At 47.5% G+C, this 18,854-nt stretch overlaps 2 protein-coding genes across 2 annotated transcripts; both read right to left on the reverse strand.

Annotated features, from left to right (window-relative positions):
• Nucleotides 1-5,829: 5,829 nt before the first annotated feature.
• LOC133282366 (olfactory receptor 5G3-like) lies at nucleotides 5,830-6,756 on the reverse strand. Its single transcript, XM_061478382.1, has one exon. It carries the CDS (start codon nucleotides 6,754-6,756, stop codon nucleotides 5,830-5,832), a length of 927 nt encoding a protein of 308 aa, XP_061334366.1.
• Nucleotides 6,757-16,311: 9,555 nt separating this feature from the next.
• Nucleotides 16,312-17,834, reverse strand: LOC133282364 (olfactory receptor 9G19-like). The gene is given in 3 exon segments (XM_061478381.1): nucleotides 16,312-16,703; nucleotides 16,706-17,124; nucleotides 17,713-17,834. Coding segments are annotated over 3 exon segments (933 nt in total).
• Between the last annotated feature and the right edge of the window lie 1,020 nt (nucleotides 17,835-18,854).

The following is an 18,854-nucleotide window of genomic DNA, read 5'->3' on the forward strand; positions in this document are numbered from 1 at the left end:
GGTTCCTGAAGGACCCCAACACATCAGCACAGTGAGCTGATGTTTCCCATTAGACTTAAACTTACTCCTCAGGCGATGGCCTCTGTCTGCTCTGAACACAACCCACATTGTAGCTGTGTCTGCCCATCACTCTTCACTGCAAATGCAGAGAACCATCCACTTTTTCCAGAAGAAATCCCTGATATGCATGTTTAAAATAGAGCCAAGCTGAATCAAGGCCCCCGATGCATCCTTGTCTCCGTAAGGGGAACCTTCTGTGACTAATTCAGATGTGGAAACCTACAATTAGACACTACTGCTCCTTTGACCAATGTGACTCAACCATCAAACCCTGGAATGAGAAATCATGAGTAAGCTGCAGCTGGGATGGAAAATAAGCTTGGCCTGGATGGACAGACATAAGGAAATGAAGAAGTGATAGGGTAGTTCCGGACAACACTGAGAGTCTTTGAGCCATGAAATAGGTTGGACATGCCTGGATACAACATATGGCCAGAAGCATGGAGCATCTGTGTCATCAGCACCAGATGAAATCCAAGGAAAATCCAACCCTGCTCAGACAGTGCCTTGAAAGGCTGTTCCCGCACCAAGTTGGGTGACTGCTTATCACAGGGGATGAAATTTCACTTTGCTCCTAGGTCAGCATGGTGGCAGCTTTCCATGGTGCAGGCCAATCCAGAAGAGCAAAATGACCAGCTTCCCTGATATGGAAGCTTAAAATAGATCCAAGCTGAATCAAAGACCCCAGATGCATCCTTGTCTCTATAAGAGGAACCTTCTGTGTCTAATTCAGATGTGAAAGCCTACAGTTAGACAAGATGACTCCTTGGACCAATGTGACTCAACCCTCAGATCCTGAAATGAGAAATCATGAGTAAGCTGCAGCTGGGATGGAAAATAAGCTTGGCCTGGATGGACAGACATAAGGAAATGAAGAAGTGATAGGGTAGTTGCGGACAACACTGAGAATCTTTGAGCCATGAAAGAATTTGGGCACATCTGCATACAACATATGGCCAGAAGCATGGCGCATCTGTGTCATCAGCACCAGATGGCATTCAAGGAAAAGCCAACCCTGCTCAGACAGTGCCTTGAAAGTCTGTTCCCGAACCAAGTTGGGTGACTGCTTATCACATGGGATGAAAATTCACCTTGCTCCTAGGTCAGCATGCTGGCAGCCTTCCATGGAGCAGGCCAATCCAGAAGAGCAAAATGCCCAGCTACATCCTACGGAGGAAATAAATACATTTCCCATGAGGAAATAAGGAGATGGGCACATGAAGCTGAGAGCTGGTGGTCATAAGGTTCCCCACCACCATGCTGATGGAGATGAGTATAACAGTCCCAAAGAGCAGCTTCTACACATTGGGGAAGCCCAAGAGCACAAACGTGGTCACACTCAAGTGGTTTCCTCCAGCCACTCTCTTGGCAACAGGAGACAAAGAAACATGGGAAGAGGTTGAATCACTTCTCCCAGCTCACAGGAACACACAGGGCATGAGGTTAATGCAGGATTTGGGGTTTCCTTTAGGACTGCACCCAATTCCTGGGAGAGAAAACCATGATGGTTGAAGGTCCTAAATAATATATTAAAAATAATACCTTGATAAAAGAATAGGCAATAGTTCCTATATGGAAAAACATAATCTTAGAGCTTAAATCCTAAAGCTGTGGCTGGCCTGTTATGGAAAGAATTGGTCCTGCAAAACATAAGCATCTTCCCATGGGCATCCAAATTCTTTTTAAGGAGGAGTCTTGTTTGGGATGATTTCTTTGCTGTCTGTGGGAGTTGTTCTTATTTAAGGACAAGTAAATACAATAATATCATGCCTTAATCTGCCACAAGAATTAGTGTTGCATTAAATAGATAAGAAATCAAATTGGAGTTATTTTCTGACTCTAGTGATGTTTGAGTCCACTAAAGTGAGACCAGAATCCCTGAATGCAATTCCATGTACTTGTAGCTTAAAGGGAAAAACCAACCCCTTCTCATCTGAATTATTCTTCCATATATTTCTTCCTCTGTGCTTACTTCTATTTAAAGAACACGTATGTATATATAGATGTACACGAGATGACTGCTGTTCATGTTAACCTGAAGTATGCAGACCTTAAAAAGATGAGGGGATGACCTTAAAATAACTATATTGCCTGATGAGAAATGAGCATTCCTCCTCCTTCCCCTCCCACTCTCCTCTTTCCATCAGCCCCTTTTCAAGCAAGAGGACCATTTCTTCAGCACAATTCATCTTCTCCCTCCACCCTTCCCAAAGCAGCTTTTATTTCCCCATTCCCCAGCCTGTGCTCAGAGGTTCATTGCACAGTCCCTTGACTCACCACCAATGCTCTTCTCATGTTGCTGGTGGGTGCCTTTGCTGCAAGGACACATGGATGGCTCATTTCAACTCAGTGGACACCACAAGAGCCTTGTCCCTCTCTGATAAGGTGCTCCCCAGCCTGTCTTAGTGCTTAGAGCAAGTCCTCCTCATAGGCAGGACTCAGCATTTTCTCTTTTTGAAGTCTGTCTGATTCCACCTGCCCATTTTGGACCTAAAACTGGCCCACAGCTTCTCTGGGCACCCTGTGCCAGCGCCTCAGCACCCTCCCAGGGAAGAGCTTCTGCCTAAGAGCTCATCTCAAGCCACCAACATCTCTTTCCAAGCCATCAATAGTGGTAAAGGCAGACACAGAGATGAACTCACCAGTACTTGACGAAAATCTCCTTGCTTCTTCCACCAGGACCTCAGAAGGGTTCCTCCAAGTAACAACAGTGTCTAAAAGAAGCCATTCTAATACCTCCCAATTCTTTTTCAAAAAGAAAATAAAGATAACATGGCCAACAGTTTTAAAGGGAGTAAAACCAAAGTGAATTTCACCTTTTCATTTCTACATAGAATCATAGAATCGTTAGGGTTGGAAAGGACCTTAAGATCATCTAGTTCCAACCCCCCTGCCGTGGGCAGGGACACCTTACGCTAAATCGTATCACCCAATGCCTTGTCCAACATGGCCTTGAACACTGCCAGGGATGGAGCATTCACAACCTCCCTGTGCAACCTATTCCAGGGCCTCACCACCCTAACAGGAAAGAATTTCCTTCTTATATCCAACCTAAACTTCCCCTGTTTAAGTTTTAACCCATTACCCCTTGTAATGAAGGGAATTAACTCAGTTTCCAGCTACCCTGGAGAGAAAAGCTTGGTACTCCGTGTTCCTGGTTCTTCTTAGACATCTAGATACCACACACTGGAGAGGAATCACATCCTCAGTGTAGAACCCACACATTCAAAACCCAAGGCTTGAAATCCTTTCCAATCAATAGGGAAAAAACATGTTCCCCTTGTTTCATGACATTTTTACCTTACCAGCTAAGGGAACCATACCAGACATCTCCAAAGAGGACAGCACTCACCCTCTATTAGACATGACTTACAGTACAAACCAAACATGAAAATTTCTCCTTATCTATTTATGAGCCAAGGTCCCATTACAGCTGATGAGACTGTCCAATGCAATCAGCAGAGCTCATTCAGATCTCTTCAGCTGGAGCAAGGGAGGTGTCCGCCTTGCAGTGAGAGGCATGAAGCCCACCAAATCTCCCTCAGCAATAAAGGGAGCTGATGGACCCAGTAAACACATAGAGGTGACATGGTGCATTCAAATGTAAGGAGACAAGTGCTTCCCTAAGGACATTCAAAGTGATTCCTAAATCCAATCACTAAGTACCCAAAAAGGGGAGGTAGCTCCTACCCAGCATTTATCAGTTGCCTTTAAACCAGATTTAACTACAGTGAAAGCAGCTCCACTTGAGTGGAGAGCTAAAGCCATTAGGAGCTCTTCAGCAGGAATGCCAGAAGCCAGCCACGTCATTGCCTGCTCATCATGACCCACCAGGAAGATGCATTGCAATGCTGGCTGCTGCTTCTGCTTCCTGGAACCTCATGTGGTGTTTGCTCTGGCTCCTGGTCAAATGATAACCCCTGGGTTAAATAATAACCAGGGAATTATCAGGAAGCTCTGGGAACAAAGCAGGATTCAGCTGATTGACCCTGGGTGCCTGTTAGTTGTGTGTTGTTAAGAAATGAGAAAACCACTTAGATCCTGACTTAACCGAATCCAGCCATGGACCTTCTCCCTCCAGCCTAGGTTAATGTGGGTCCTTAGGATAGTCCTAAGGCTCAGCCATGGCTCCAGGTTTCACTACGGTCCTTGCAGAGGCTGCAGCTCCATGGGCTGAGGTAATGCACACAGTGATGTATTTTGGGGTGTTTTATGTATACTGTGTTTGCCCATCACCATTCAGCTCTTTGTGAAGGAAAGCAACAGGAGAGACATCAGGGCAGGCAATGCCATCGCTCCAGGCTGCCAGGGGCTGCCACATATCAGATCTGGAGGCTGCTGAACAGCACCACAGCTCCTGTGCTCTGTTGTGATCAGGCTGCCATGGAGACCATGGCTTCTGCTGATGGCGAGGAGAAGCAAGACGCGACAACCCAATATGAGTGATAAGCAAGCTTCTACTTTACTCGTGTCACACATCGCTTATATCCTCATAGTGTTAATTATGCCTACTAGTCACAACAGCATTGGTTAGTTCTAAACGGTTTCATTTACATTCTCCTCCCACATCCGGTTTCTGTTTTCAAGGATCTTCCTCATTACAACAGCTGCAATTCAGTTCTCGGTACTTTCCCCAGAGCTCAAGGACAGTGTGTCCTTCAGCTTAAGTCACGTACATGTGAGGCCTACACTTTGCTTTGCTCGCACAAGGCCTCCAAGGATTCATGGCCTTGCTCTCAGAGCCATTCTGCAACAGCTTCTATTGCTGCCAACAGGGGAATGGAAAGCAAAGGTGTGGAGCAGTGGATGGGGATTCCTTGAAAGTTTCTGCCCTTTGGTGTGGATTCATCACTATCACTTCTTAAAACGCTTTCAAAACGCATTCGGTCATAACAGAGGTCACACAAGTACCTTATTTCACTTAAATTCTTTGCTGTCTAAAATGAAATGAGGTCAATGGTGCTGGAAATCATTTTGTCCATCAAAACCTAATAATACTGACTGCATGGCATCACACTTATTTGCTATCATTTCTGTTTTTCTTGCTGAAGGTGGTTTTGTCCTTTTCTTAAGGCCCTTAATGATTTAACAACACCGTTATGAAATGAAGTTTGATCCAGTGGAACGGTAGAATTCACAGTTTATTCTCATCTGCCAAGCAAAAGGGAGAGCAAAAAAGAAAAGAGCTTTAAGTTCATGCACTCCAAGTGTTCCCTTGCTCTGTCAAGGCCACCCCTAACCCATGGCACTGAGGGCCTTGTCTATAGGGTTTGTGAACACTTGCAGGGCTGGTGACTGCAGCCCTGCCCTGGGCAGCCTGTTCCAATGCCTGAGCACCCTCTGGGGCAGGAATTATTCCTCAGCTCCATCTAAACATGACCTGGTGCAGCTTGAGGCCGTTTCCTCTTGTCCCATCCCTTCTTCCCTGGGAGCAGAGCCTAGCCCCCTCCTGGATCCATCCTCCTTTCAGGCAGGTGTAGGCAGCGATCAGGTCCCCCCTTTTCCTGAGATGAAGAGGAGAGCATGCTTGTAGTTGTCTACCTGTGTCTTCGTTAGGTGAAATAAAGTACAAATTAACTAATTAGGTGAAATTCACTACTAAATATAATTACCAAAATTCAGAGAGTGAAATTATTTGTATTCTCAATCATATCAATCAGTGCATTCTGTGTGCAGAAGACCCCCAACATGTTGTCCATACTTAACCAATACCTGAGCATCTACCCCACATCTCCATTCTGTCTGGCCTTAAGCTTGCACCATTCAAGATCATCTTATTTTTGTGAGCCTCCTCAAAGCCTCCTTCACCTCATTATTCCTCAGGCTGTAGATCAAGGAGTTCAGCATGGGAGTCACCACGGTGTAGAGCACCACAGCCCATTTATCTGCTGCCCTTGAGCTGTCTGAGCTGGGGAATAAATACATAAAAAAGCATGCCCCATAGAAGATGCTGACAGTGGTGAGGTGGGAGGTGCAGGTGGAGAAGGCTTTGCGCTTGCCCTCGGCTGAATTGATGCTCAGGATGGTGGGGATGATGGCCATGTAGGAGAGCAGGATAATCAGGCTGCTGGACACACCAAAGAGAGATGCTGCAGTGGTCAGGATGATGCGGCTGAGGGTAGTGTCAGAGGTGGAGAGTGAGATGAGAGGGGAAATGTCACAAAAGAAGAGGTCGATGACGCTGGAGCTGCAGAAGGACAGGGTGGACATGCTGATGGTCTGTCCCACACCATTGGTCAGCCCCACGAGGTACGAGGCAGTCACCAGCTGGAAACAGCACTTTGGGGACATGACAAGGGGGTACAGCAGGGGATGGCAAATGGCCACGTAACGGTCATAGGCCATCGAAACCAGGAGGAAGCATTCAGTTATCCCAAGAAGCTGAAAGAGGAAGACCTGAGCCACACACCCAGCATAAGCAATGCTCTTCTTCTCTGACATCAAGTCAACCAACAATTTGGGGGTGATGATGGTGGAAGAACAGAGGTCTACAAAGGCCAGATTGCCCAGGAAATAATACATGGGGGAGTGGAGGTGGGGGCTGGCCCTGATTAAGATGGTGATGCCCAGGTTGCCCACAATGGTGACAAGGTAGGTGAGCAGGAAGAGCAGGAACAAGTAGACCTGAGTCACTGGGTCCTCTGTGAATCCCACCAGACTGAACTCGGTCACTTGAGAGCAATTGCTTTGTGCCATGGGCTGGATGGTGCTTTGTGTGTGAGCTCCTGGCTGGGGGTTTCTTCTCCAAGAGGCAGGGATGTCCCAGGTGGAAAAGCCTCTGTGTGGTGGGAGCTGCTCAGAGACAGTCCTGCAGGATGGAAAAGGAGAGTTCAGGCACAGCTCAATAAGGAACAGGTTGGTGAAAGTCGTGTGCCAGCACAGGTAGAACAAAGAGGTGCTCAAGCAGTTAAACACCATGGCACAACGTGGTGTGTGCTCCTCTGGCTCCCCTTGAGATGGTGATCAATGACCCCTGTGGAAAGCAGTGGGGAGGTAGCACACCCAAGTATCTTTACCTTAGTGCTGCACTTCCTTGACTGCATTCCTGCTGAGCCTGGGGCTTGGAGTCCACCTGGCTCAACCTGGAATGCAGAGAAACGTGGTGCTTTCACAGTGCAGAGCTCATCCTTCATCCTCTCATGGACATTGGCCAACCACCCGCTCTTTCCCTCTTTGTTCGGGCTTCTTCCTAACTGGAAACACGAATGAGTTCCTGACCTATGGAAAGTGCAGGTTGCCTGGGGTTTGGAGCAGCCTGCTCTAGTGAAAAGTGATCCTGTCCATGGCAAGGGGCTCCAGATGCATCACCTCTGATTTGCCATCAACCAGAACCATACTATTAACCTGTGCATTCTTATACAGAGGTTGAGATTGGTTTCCCCTCCCTCCTGACACACTCTGTCAGATCTAAAACCTTTTCATGGTTCTTTAACCTGTTCCTTGAATCTTCAGTAGAAATAGGGTTCAAGAAATCTTTTCTTGAACACATGCTTTGGGGGAAAAAAAATCATCTTTTGGAGCTGCCTCATCTCAGCAATGGGGAGCACCCTGAATGTCCTGTACAGGAAAGCTTCTGGTGCTCATCCAGGAAACCTTTGTGCTCAGAGGTGAGGAAACCTCCTGAGGGTGTTCTCCACCAGGGTGATCTCCAAACCTGCCTTCTCAGCAGCAGCGTGGAGAGCACACAGCACAAGCAGCTCCCTGGGAAGCCCAGAGCATCATCAAGAAGCCCAGGACCCAGCAGTAGGGCAGGAGATGAAGACAGGAGCTGCTGCTTGTTAGCAAGAGAGAACCACAGGAGAATGATGGGCTGAAAGATGCTGCCCCTCACTTACATCTCAGCTCTGTCTCTGCTGCCCTCCTGTTGCTCTCGGAGATGGATGTGAAGATGAATGTGCCTGGAGCTGTGCAGGGTGCCTGGGAATGAACCAGCATCAGCAAACCCCCTTCCTATTTCAAGTGATGTGGGGATGTGGGACTGTGAATCTCTTTGTGCCCCAGGAGGTGACAAAGCCCAAAGCAGGTCATTATCTCTTCTCTGTGTTGATTAGTTTGGAGAAGAAATGTACCCAGAGGAGATGACCTCAGCTTGAGCAAGCAACAGGGCTTTGGGCTCCCTTAGAGCAAACCACAGAACAAGCCCAGCTTTCACATCCACTTTTGGAGCATTTTTGAAGCAGTTACAGCTTCACAAGGGCCATGGTTGACATTATCATGGCAGGGAGATGAGGGGAACCTCGCCAACGGGAGCTGGTACCAGGGTCCCTCACCAATGCCAAGCACCATGTGCAGTGAACCAGCTTTCCACCCATCTTCAATTCCTTGTACTCAAACCATAGCTCACAAGTTTGGGTGCAAAGGAGCGAACAGAAGATCGTGGTGACCTTGCTAACGACGAGGTAAATGCTGTCCTCTACTTCTTGTCCATGCAAACATCAATGCTCACATCACCCAAGGCACTCAGGTTGCTCAGGCGTGACTTGGCCTTGGTACCTCTGTGCTGGCTGCTCATGGTCACCCTCCTGTCTTTCCTCTGCATGGACAGGGCTTCCTGGGGAATTTGGATCTTCACCTCAGTGGGGCCTGAGGCAGCCCCAGTCCTTGTGCTCTCCTTGATGATGACATTCACCTTCTTCCACGCATTGTGCTGGAAGCACAAGAGACAAAGGAGAGCTTGAGGGAGCGGTGCCCAAAAGGGGAAGGAAGGAGATGGGGAGGAACAGATGAGGAATGTGGTAAAGGACTGAAATGGGCAGCACCAGGGGAAAAAGGCCCTTCTGAAGGGTGCTTTAGGGTTGCCCCTGTCGCTGGTGGCTCTGATGGATGCTCCCAAGCCCATCACAGAATCCCAGCCTGGTTTGTATTGGAAAGGAACTTAAAGTTCCTCCAGCTCCAACCCCTGCCACAGGCAGGGACCCCTTCCACTAGAGCAGCTTGCTCCAATCCCCTGTGTCCAACCTGGCCTTGAACACTGCCAGGGATGGGGCAGCCACAGCTTCCCTGGGCACCATGTGCCAGCAATTCAGCACCCTTACAGGGAAGAGCTTCTGCCCAAGAGCTCATCTCAATCTCCCCTCAGGCAGGTTAAAGCCATTCCCCTTGGCCTCTCCCTACAGTCCCTTGTTCAAAGCCCCTCTCCAGATTTCTCATAGCCCCTCTTAAGGTATTGAAAGGCCACAATAAGGTCTCTCTGGTGCCTTCTACAACAATATTCAATGACTTTATGTCCAGCTGCTCTCTCCTTCACCATCACCAAGTGTTTAAATAGGAACATGAGCTCTTAGTGTGTTAAAAACACAAGTCTGTGGCTACAACCCTATCGCTCTGCTCATTGTGGCTTCACATTGGAGCTGCTGCTATCAAACCCAAAAGCTTTTTGGTCCTTGTTGTGTGTGTTTAAGGAAGCCAGTGGTTTGCTGTATCTAAGGGCTGCCACTGCCTTCAATGGTGTTATCATCTGACCAGGAGAGCAGAGCAAACACCAAGTGAGGTTCTAGGAAGCAGAAGCAGCAGCCAGCATTGCAATGCATCTTCCTGCTGGGTCATGATGAACAGGCAATGAGGAGGCTGGCTTCTGGCATGCTTCTGTGTGTGATAAGATGTGGGTATTTGATGTGGGATGGGTGATGTTTTGCCCTTTGTTTAGACAAGCTGTGGTATCGAGAATGGCTGGTTTCAGTGGTGTTAGATGCAAGGTGTGTGTTTGAGATGTCTACTCTTTATGTATCTGCAACTTACTTATGTAAGTACTACACAAGGGGAAGGAGGAGAATGAGAATGAGTGTTGTGGTTTAAACCCAGTCAGGCAACTCGTTCACTCACTTCCCCCCACTTCTTTCCCTCCCCCTGCTCCCGGAGGGACGGAAAGGAGAGTCAAAAAGAATGCAACTCCCACGGGTTGAGATAAGAACAGTGTAGTAAATAAGGTATAACACAGATCACTACTGCTACCACCAATGATAATAATGATAAAGGAAATAACAAGGGAAGAGAATACAACACCTCACCACCAGCCAACCGATAACTCGCCCCCCACGCCTGACCAAGCTCTGACCAATACCTCCTCCAACCCTGCAGTCTCCCAGCCCTTCCAGCTAATTCCAGTTACATCCTGTGCATGACGAGCTGTGGTATGGAATACCTCTTTGGTCAGTTTGGGTCAGGTGTCCTGTCTCTGCTTCCTCCTGGCTTCCCCTCCTCCCTGGCAGAGCATGAGGCTCACAAAGTCCTTGGCCAAACCAAAACATTACTATCAGCTCTGTTCCCAGGCCGAAAGTCAAAACACTGCACTGCACCAGCTACCAGGAAGGGGAAAAATGACAGCTACTGATGAACCCAGGACAATGAGGAAATGGCCATTGAGTGTGTGAGCCCTTAGCAATGGGAAACAGCAACTGTCTTCATCCTCCTGCCTGAGGTGGGTGTAGACAACTTCAGCTGGATCTTCTGAACCCATTTGAAGGTGTTAAAGCCCTGGCTCCTGTCAGCTGCTTTTTTCTACAAGGAACAAGTCCCAGTCTTGGTTTCATTTCCTCCTTTTGCAAGCAGTAAAAAGCCACCCTGAGGTTATATAAATTTGGAGGCATATAATGCAAAACGTTGTTTGAAAGGCCAGTTTTGGGTCCAAAATGGGCACGTGGAATCAGACAGACTTCAAAAAGAGAAAATGCTGAGTCCTACCTATGAGGAGGACTTGCTCTAAGCACTAAGACAGGCTGGGGGGGCAGCTTATCAGAGAGGGAGAAGGCTCTTGTGGTGTCCACCGAGGTGAAATGAGCCATCAATGTGTCCTTGCAGCAAAGGCGCCCACCAGCAACATGAGAAGAGCACTGGTGGACTTTCTGCAATGAATATCTGACCACAGGCTGGGGAATGGGGAGGTAAAAGCTGCTTTGGGAAGGGTGGAGGGAGAAGATGAATTGTGCTGAAGAAATGGTCCTCTTGCTTGAAAAGGGGCTGATGGAAAGAGTGAAGTGGTAGGGGAAGGAGGAGGAATGCTCATTTCTCAACAGGCAACATGTTTATTTGAAGGTTATCTCCTCATCTTTTTAAGGCCTGCATATTTCAGGTTAACATGAACAGCAGTCATCTCGTGTACATCTATATATACACACATGTTCTTTAAATATAAGGAAGAACAGAGGAAGAAATACATGCAAGAATAATTCAGATGAGAAGGGGTGGTTTTTCCCTTGAAGCTACAAGTACATGGAATTGCATTCAGGGATTCTGGTCTCACTTTAATCGACTCAGACATCACTACAGAGTCAGAAAATCACTCCAATTTGATTTCTTACCTATTTAATGCAACACTAATACTTGTGGCAGATTAAGGCATGATATTATTGTATTTACTTGTCCTTAAATAAGAGCAACTCCCACAGACAGCAAAGAAATCATCCCAAACAAGCCTCCTTGTTAAAAAGAATTTGGATGCTCATGGGAAGATGCTTATGTTTTGCAGGACCAATTCTTTCCATAACAGAGCAGCCACAGTTTTAGGATTTAAGCTTTAAGATTATTTTTTTCCATATAGGAACTGTTGCCTATTATTTTATCAAGGTATTATTTTCAGTATATTATTTAGGACCTTCAACCATCATGGTTTTCTCTCCCAGGAATTGGGTGCAGTCCTAAAGGAAACCCCAAATCCTGCATTAACCTCATGCCCTGTGTGTTCCTGTGAGCTGGGAGAAGTGATTGAACCTCTTCCCATGTTTCTTTGTCTCCTGCTGCCAAGAGAGCGGTTGGAGGAAACCCCTTGAGTGTGACCACGTTTGTCCTCTTGGGCTTCCCCAACGTGTAGAAGCTGCTCTTTGGGACTGTTTTACTCATCTCCATCACCATGGTGGTGGGGAACATTATGAAGACCAGCTCTCAGCTTCATGTGCCCATCTCCTTATTTCTTCATAGGAAATGTACTTATTTCCTCCCTAGGATGTAGCTGGCCATTTTGCTCTTCTGGATTGGCCTGCACCGTGGAAAGCTGCAACCATGATGACCTAGGAGCACAGCGGAACTTCATCCCCTGTGATAAGCAGTCACGCAACTTGGTCCAGGAACAGCCTTTCAAGGCACTGCCTGAGCAGTGTTGGCATTTCCTTCAATGTCACTTGGTGCTGACGACACAGATGCTCCATGCTTCTGGCCATATGTTGTATGCAGATGTGCCCAACGTGTTTCATGGCTCAAAGACTCTCAGTGTTGTCCGGAACTACCCTATCACTTCTTCATTTCCTTATGTCTGCCTATCCAGGCCAAGCTTATTTTCCGTCCCAGCTGCAGCTTACTCATGATTTCTCATGCCAGGGTTTGATGGTTGAGTCACATTGGTCAAAGGAGCAATAGTATCTAATAGTAGGTTTCCACATCTGAATTAGTCACAGAAGGTTCCCCTTATGGAGACAAGGATGCATCTGGGGGCTTTGATTCAGCTTGGATCTATTTTAAACATCCATATTGGAGGTTTCTTCTGGAAAAAGTGGATGGTTCTGCTGCCTTTGCAGTGAAGGGTGGTGGGCAGACACAGCTACAATGTGGGTTGTGTTCAGAGCAAACACAGGCCATAGCCTGAAGAGTCAGTTTAAGTCTAATGGGAAACATCAGCTCACTGTGCTGATGTGTTGGGGTCCTTCAGAAACCCCACTCAAAAGTGAGGAGGTGAAAGCAGCTTTGCATACAACCATGGAATGGTTTGGGTTGGAAGGGAGCTTAAAACTCACCCAGTTCCAGCCCCCTGCCACAGGCAGAAACAACTTCCAGTAGAGCAGGTTGCTGCAATCACCATCCAACCTGTCCTCAATCATTTCTGTTGGTCAATAATGTCTAATGCAGTAGAGCCTCAAAGCTCAGCACGCATAAATCACTTCCTGGACAGAATAGGAAAGCAAAATGAATGTTGGCAGTGTCCTGGCTGTGTGTTTGCTTTTATAAAGGTTGCTAATAGCAGATAGTAACTTCCTGATGAGGGGTTTCTATTCTGCATGGATGGATAGGAAATTATTGCCTAGAAGATACTAGTGTTGTTTTGCTCTTTTTAGAGCCATAAGAAAGGAATTTTTCCCCATAAACCTGTGCCTAAAGGGGTTTCAGGAAACATGGAGAGGGGCTTAGGACAGGTGCCAGCAGGGACAGGCGCCTGCAGGGACAGGCCAAGGGGAATGGCTTTAACCTGCATGAGGGGAGACTGAGTTTAGCTCTTAGGCAGAAGCTCTTCCTTGGGAGGGTGCTGAGGCGCTGGCACAGGGTGCCCAGAGAAGCTGTGGTTGCCCCATCCCTGGCAGTGTTCAAGGCCAGGTTGGACACAGGGGCTTGGAGCAAGCTGCTCCAGTGGAAGGGGTCCCTGCCCGTGGCAGGGGTTGGAGCTGGAGGAGCTTTAAGGGCCCTTTCAACACAAACCAGGTTGGATTCTATGATCCAGGCCCATGAAATTGTCCTTAATACACAAACATGCCAACACACTGACCCTCCAACTCCTTGGCTTTGGGCATGAGCCATCCCTGTCAAGCAAGGCAGCTGTAGAAGTGAACTTTGCTGTTAACAAAGAGGAAAGTTTCTTTCTTGTTATCCACAGCTAATTAATCTCTGATGGCTTGTTATGAAGAGTGAGGGAAGTCACATCAAGTTTTCTGAGAAGCTTTTGTGGTGATGAGGAAACTTCCTTGGTAAACCCCAGAAGGTCTTGTTAAAGCTGATGACTCCTGGAAGGGTGCTTGGTCCCCAGGGACCACTTCTTGCTTTGGCAAAGTGAGCAGCATCACTTGTGATGGAAATAGCTGTGAGTGCTTGTATTGTGAAAGCCTGGATCTCGGGCCTGCTGGAGGGCTTTCTGTGCCCATACAAGCTTGGTCCTACTCTCTCTTTAAAGACACATCCCTGTCTTCATGACATGTGCAGATAATGTGGTTCTTGCTAATGGGGTGCTTTGTCCCTTCCTGCTTTTGACCCCTAATAAAGGGAGCTGGGGAAGCTCATTGCATTTCTCTTCACTTTTCAGCCTCTTCAAGGACACTTCATACATTGAATTTCTTGTTATTAGTTGTCTTGGGATGGATTTATTTGTGTCTCTCTTTAGTTCTTTACCTGTTAAAAATGTCCTTAAACTGTTAAACTGAGGCAAGTTGTAGCCCACTACATCCATCCTCCATGTCTGTCTGGCTTTCATAAATGTGATTTTCCTACCATTATGAATTTGGGATTGGAGAATAAACATGGCAATGGGGTCACCTGACTCAACATCAAAAATTCCTTGCCTAGTTTCGAGATAGTCAGGACCCTTCTAGAACGGATGGGAATAAGAGGATGTTTTATTACCTCCTAGGACAGCTGGTGAGGATGGATGTGGTTCAGAGCAGGTCTGAACATCAGAAGGATTTGTACCATGCACCCTCTCTCCATGGTATGTGCATCTCTGAATAGCTTTCTCTGGATTAAATGAATTCCAGTCAGGATGTGAAGGCCTCCTAGAGGTCAAACTGCATCAGCTGCCCCCTCAAACCTATTTTCAGTTTGTTTTAATCCAAAAGACAGGACAAGAGGAAACGGCCTCAAGCTGCACAAGGGCAGGTTTAGATGGAGCTGAGGAACAATTCCTGCCCCAAAGGGTGCTCAGGCATTGGAACAGGCTGCCCAGGGCAGGGCTGCAGTCATCATCCCTACAAGTGTTCACACACTGTGTAGATGTGGCCCTCAGTGCCATGGGTCAGTGGTGGCCTTGGCAGTGCTGGGGTAAGGGTTGGACTGGGTGAGCCTGAAGAATTTTCCAACCTGGTTGATTTAATGAGTCTAAAAGGAGGTACAGAAACACACCTTCACTGAGAACAGGTGGGGACACAAAACTCTGATTTAATGACTCAACTTTTATTTACCTAAATTTGAAGAAGATGAAACTACTGCAGATCTCATAATCCTTCCTCCCAACATTCTTGAAAGCTTTGTTTTAGTTTTCCTTTCAGTTGGACTAAAACTTTATAAAGGAAAAGGAAAAGATAATTGAAGAACTAAGAAACCCCTTTTTCTGCATGTTTTCCTGTAAGTGGTGGTGGAAACTACCAGTTAAGTTTCAGGGAAGGAGACAGATGCAGTGAAATGCTCCAGGTCAGGTTTGGTTGCCCTCATATAGATATGTGGTGCCATTTGCTCTGTCCTGAAGGGCCCAGGACATTGCCATGCCCTCGACATGTACATCATGCCACTTTCCGAAGGGTTTGGCTGCTTTGGAGCAACATCTGAATGCTCAGAGGGAGACCGAGGGGCCCCTCCATGGTGTTAATGTTCAGGCAACTGAAGTCAGTCCCAATTGCCTTTATGCTTCCTGACATGGGTTCATCTAATCTGACCTGCTCTACCTGTGCTCATGTGTATATTTCATTGGGATAATAGTCTAGGACTATGGAATCGTGTGTCTGTGGTGCTGGCATCATCGTGAAGAAATAACTGGGACAGCTCAGGAACAGGCACACGTTACTTCATGACTTCTGGTTGCCCAAAGCAGTGGTAAGTGCTCCATTCCTGGCAGTGTTCAAGGGCAGGTTGGACACAGGGGCTTGGAGCAAGCTGCTGTAGTGGAAGGTGTCCCTGCCCGTCACTGGGGGTTGGGACTGGATGATCTTACTGTACTTTCGAGCCCAAAGCTGTCCATGATTCTCTGACACATGTAGCTCCCGCTGCGCTACTTTTTTGGGCATGAGTAATGAATGTTTAATTCAGATAAAGCACAGTGCAAAGGTGATGTGCAACAATCCCAACTGCTGCTAACATCCCATTTTATAGCAGATATATATTTCATATGGGGAGAGGTGGGAAGGAGAGGAGGTCTGTCCGCACAGTGCCATCTCCTGCTGCAGAATGACTCTAAGAGCAGAACCATAGAGTTCTGGAGGACTGTGCAAGCAAGGCAGGGGGTGGCCCCCACAGGTGGCCGGAGACTGGACCTGGGAGGAGAATGTGGAGGAAGCCGTGGGGGCTAACCAATACTGTTATGCCAAGAAGGAGTGGCTGAATACCACTCCTATATATGTGTGAACTGCGTCACAAATAAACCAGAAGCTGCTTATCACCCATATTGGGTTGGCCTGTCTGCTTCTCCTCGCTGCTTACAATCTCCTGTCCCTCACGATGCACTTCAAGATCAGGAGAGCTTATGCTCCTGCATGGACTGTGATAAGTAACAAAGGAAGGCACAGGCAAGACAAGGTCTGTGCGCTTCTTGCTGTGTGCATCATTAGGGACATAACCCCTGGGTTTCTTCTGTTAGGAAGCTGTCTGTCTCTTCAGCAGTGTCTTCAGTGCCTCCTTCACCTCCTGGTTCCTCAGGCTGAAGATGAAGGGGTTCAGCATGAGAGTCACCACCATGTAAAGCACAGAGACCACCTTGTCCCTCTCCAGCACATAGGAGGAGCTGGGCCGAGTGTAAATGAAGAGGATGGAGCCATAGTAAAGGGTGATGGTGGTGAGATGGGTGGCAGAGGTGGAGAAGGCTTTGCACTGCCCCTCGGTTGAGCACATCCTCAGGATAACAACCGAGATGGAGACGTAGGACATGAGGATGAGTGCAGAAGGGAGGATGGTGTTGAAGGTCAGGATGAAGTAGAGGAGGGACTGGTAGCTGTCTGTCACATCACAGGAGAGCTTTGCCAGTGGAGCAGGTCGCAGAAGAAGTCATCGATGACGTTGGAGTCACAAAAGCTGGGAGTGAACGTGTAGCTGGCAATGAGGGTAGAGTTGGCAAAGCCACTGAGGTAGGAGGTGGCCACCAGCCCTATGCAGAGCTTCTTGGTCATGGCTGCAGCATGGAGCAGTGGGTTGGAGATGGCCACGTACCTGTCATAGGCCATGGCTGCCAGCAGGTAGCTCTCGGTGCAGGCCAAGCCACCGGAGACAAAGAACTGAGCAGCACACCCAGCAAATGAGGTGCTCTTGTCCTCAGAGATGCAGTTCAGAAGTATCTTGGGGGTGTAGACACAGGAATACCAGAGGTCCAGGAAGGACAAATTGCCAGTGAAAAAGTCCATTGGGGTATGGAGGCGTGAGCTATGGCATATCACCACTATGAGGGTGATGTTGCTCACAAGGGTGTGTCCTGGGCTCAGCAGTAGCAGTCATTTTTCTCCTTCTTGGTAGCTGGTGCAGTGCTGTGTTTTGACTTTCGGCCTGGGAACAGAGCTGATAACACTGATGTTTTGGTTTGTCCAAGGACTTTGTGAGCCTCATGCTCTGCCAGGGAGGAGGGGAAGCCAGGAGGAAGCAGAGACAGGACACCTGACCCAAGCTAGCCAAAGAGGTATTCCATACCGCAGCATGTCATGGCCAGGATGTAACTGGGAGTTACCTGGAAGGGCTAGTAGTCTGCATGCAGGGGGACTGCAGGGTTGGAGGAGGTATGGGTCGGTGCTTGGTTGGGCTGGGGGGGGGCTAGTTACTGGTTGGCTGGTGGTGAGGTGATGTATTCTCTTCCCTTGTTATTTCCTTTATCATTGTTATTATTGGTGGTAGCAGTAGTGATCTGTATTATACCTTAGTTACTAAACTGTTCTTATCTCAACCTGGGGGAGTTGCATTCTTTTTGATTCTCCTCTCCATCCCCCCCCAGGAGTAGGGAGAATGAAAGAAGTGGGGGGAGTGAGTGAACAAGCTGTCTGGCTAGGTTTGAACCACAACAGGGTGGTGATGTAGGCAAAGGTGAACACCATGAACAAGAGAAGCTGCAGCCTTCTGTCAGTGGTAAGCCCCAGGAGGATGAAGCTGGTGACTGAACTGTTGTTCCTCTCTTCCATGGTGAAGCAACTGGAGACATGGATCCCAGTGGCTCTTTCATAGCTGCAGTGTGGGGTCTTGATCATGGGCTAAGAGAAGGGCTTCCATGATGCTGGCATTGCTCTCTGTTCCAAAACACAGCTGCACACACAAAAGAGAAAAGCAGAGTAAATTTTGTATTGAGAAGATCTGTTGTGCTGATTTTGGTTGTGCTCTTCTATCGGAGAATGACGGAATGGTTTGGAAACAACCTTAAAGCTCATCTAGTTCCAACCCCCTGTCCAGAAGAGGAGCACCTACTAGAGCAGATTGCTCCATGTCCCGTCCAAGTCGGCCTTGAACACTTCCTTGCATTCCCTAACTTCTGTGAATGGGAAATCTCAATCTCAGTGTCACATGAAATTGCTCATATATTAAGACTCTTTAATTTGAATTTCATGTGGCAGAACTGGAGGTAGAGGCTGAAGACAAATGCATGTAGGGTCACCATCTGCTACAGCCTAACACAGTTTGATTAGATTCATTGTCATCAGTCTTCCCAGTAAAAGCATTGTCTCATTGAGTTTTCTCTTTTGCATGAGCAAACACTGAAGGGTTGGACGTGCACCTAAAAGCCTTAATTACAAGTATATGTATGTTAGGACCTCTGGTTTTAGGCACATTATTGAAAGCAGCAGTTATTCAGTGCTAGTGTGTGTTTGCACAGCTGACTACAGGCACAGAAGCTGGAATTCATCTGACATTGTCCCTTCATCTGTAAGGTCAAGGGACCTGCAAAGGAGATTCAATTTTTGGGAATAAAATGGCAAGATGGATGTAGACAGATCCCCACAGATGTGATCAACAAGATAACAGCAATGTCTCCACCAACTAATAAGAAAGAAACGCAAGCTTTCTTGGGTGCTGTGGGGATCTGGAGAATGCACATCCCAAATTACAGTTCAATTGTAAGCCCTCTCTATCATGTGACTCGGTAGAAGAATGATTTTAAATGGGGCCCTGAGCAACAACAAGCCTTTGAGCAAATTAAACGCGAGATA

The sequence above is a fragment of the Pezoporus flaviventris genome, unplaced genomic scaffold (assembly GCF_033815535.1).
Source record: "Pezoporus flaviventris isolate CSIRO_AGI_PZ_B2104156 unplaced genomic scaffold, CSIRO_AGI_Pfla_v1 ptg000116l, whole genome shotgun sequence".
NCBI lineage: Eukaryota > Metazoa > Chordata > Aves > Psittaciformes > Psittacidae > Pezoporus > Pezoporus flaviventris.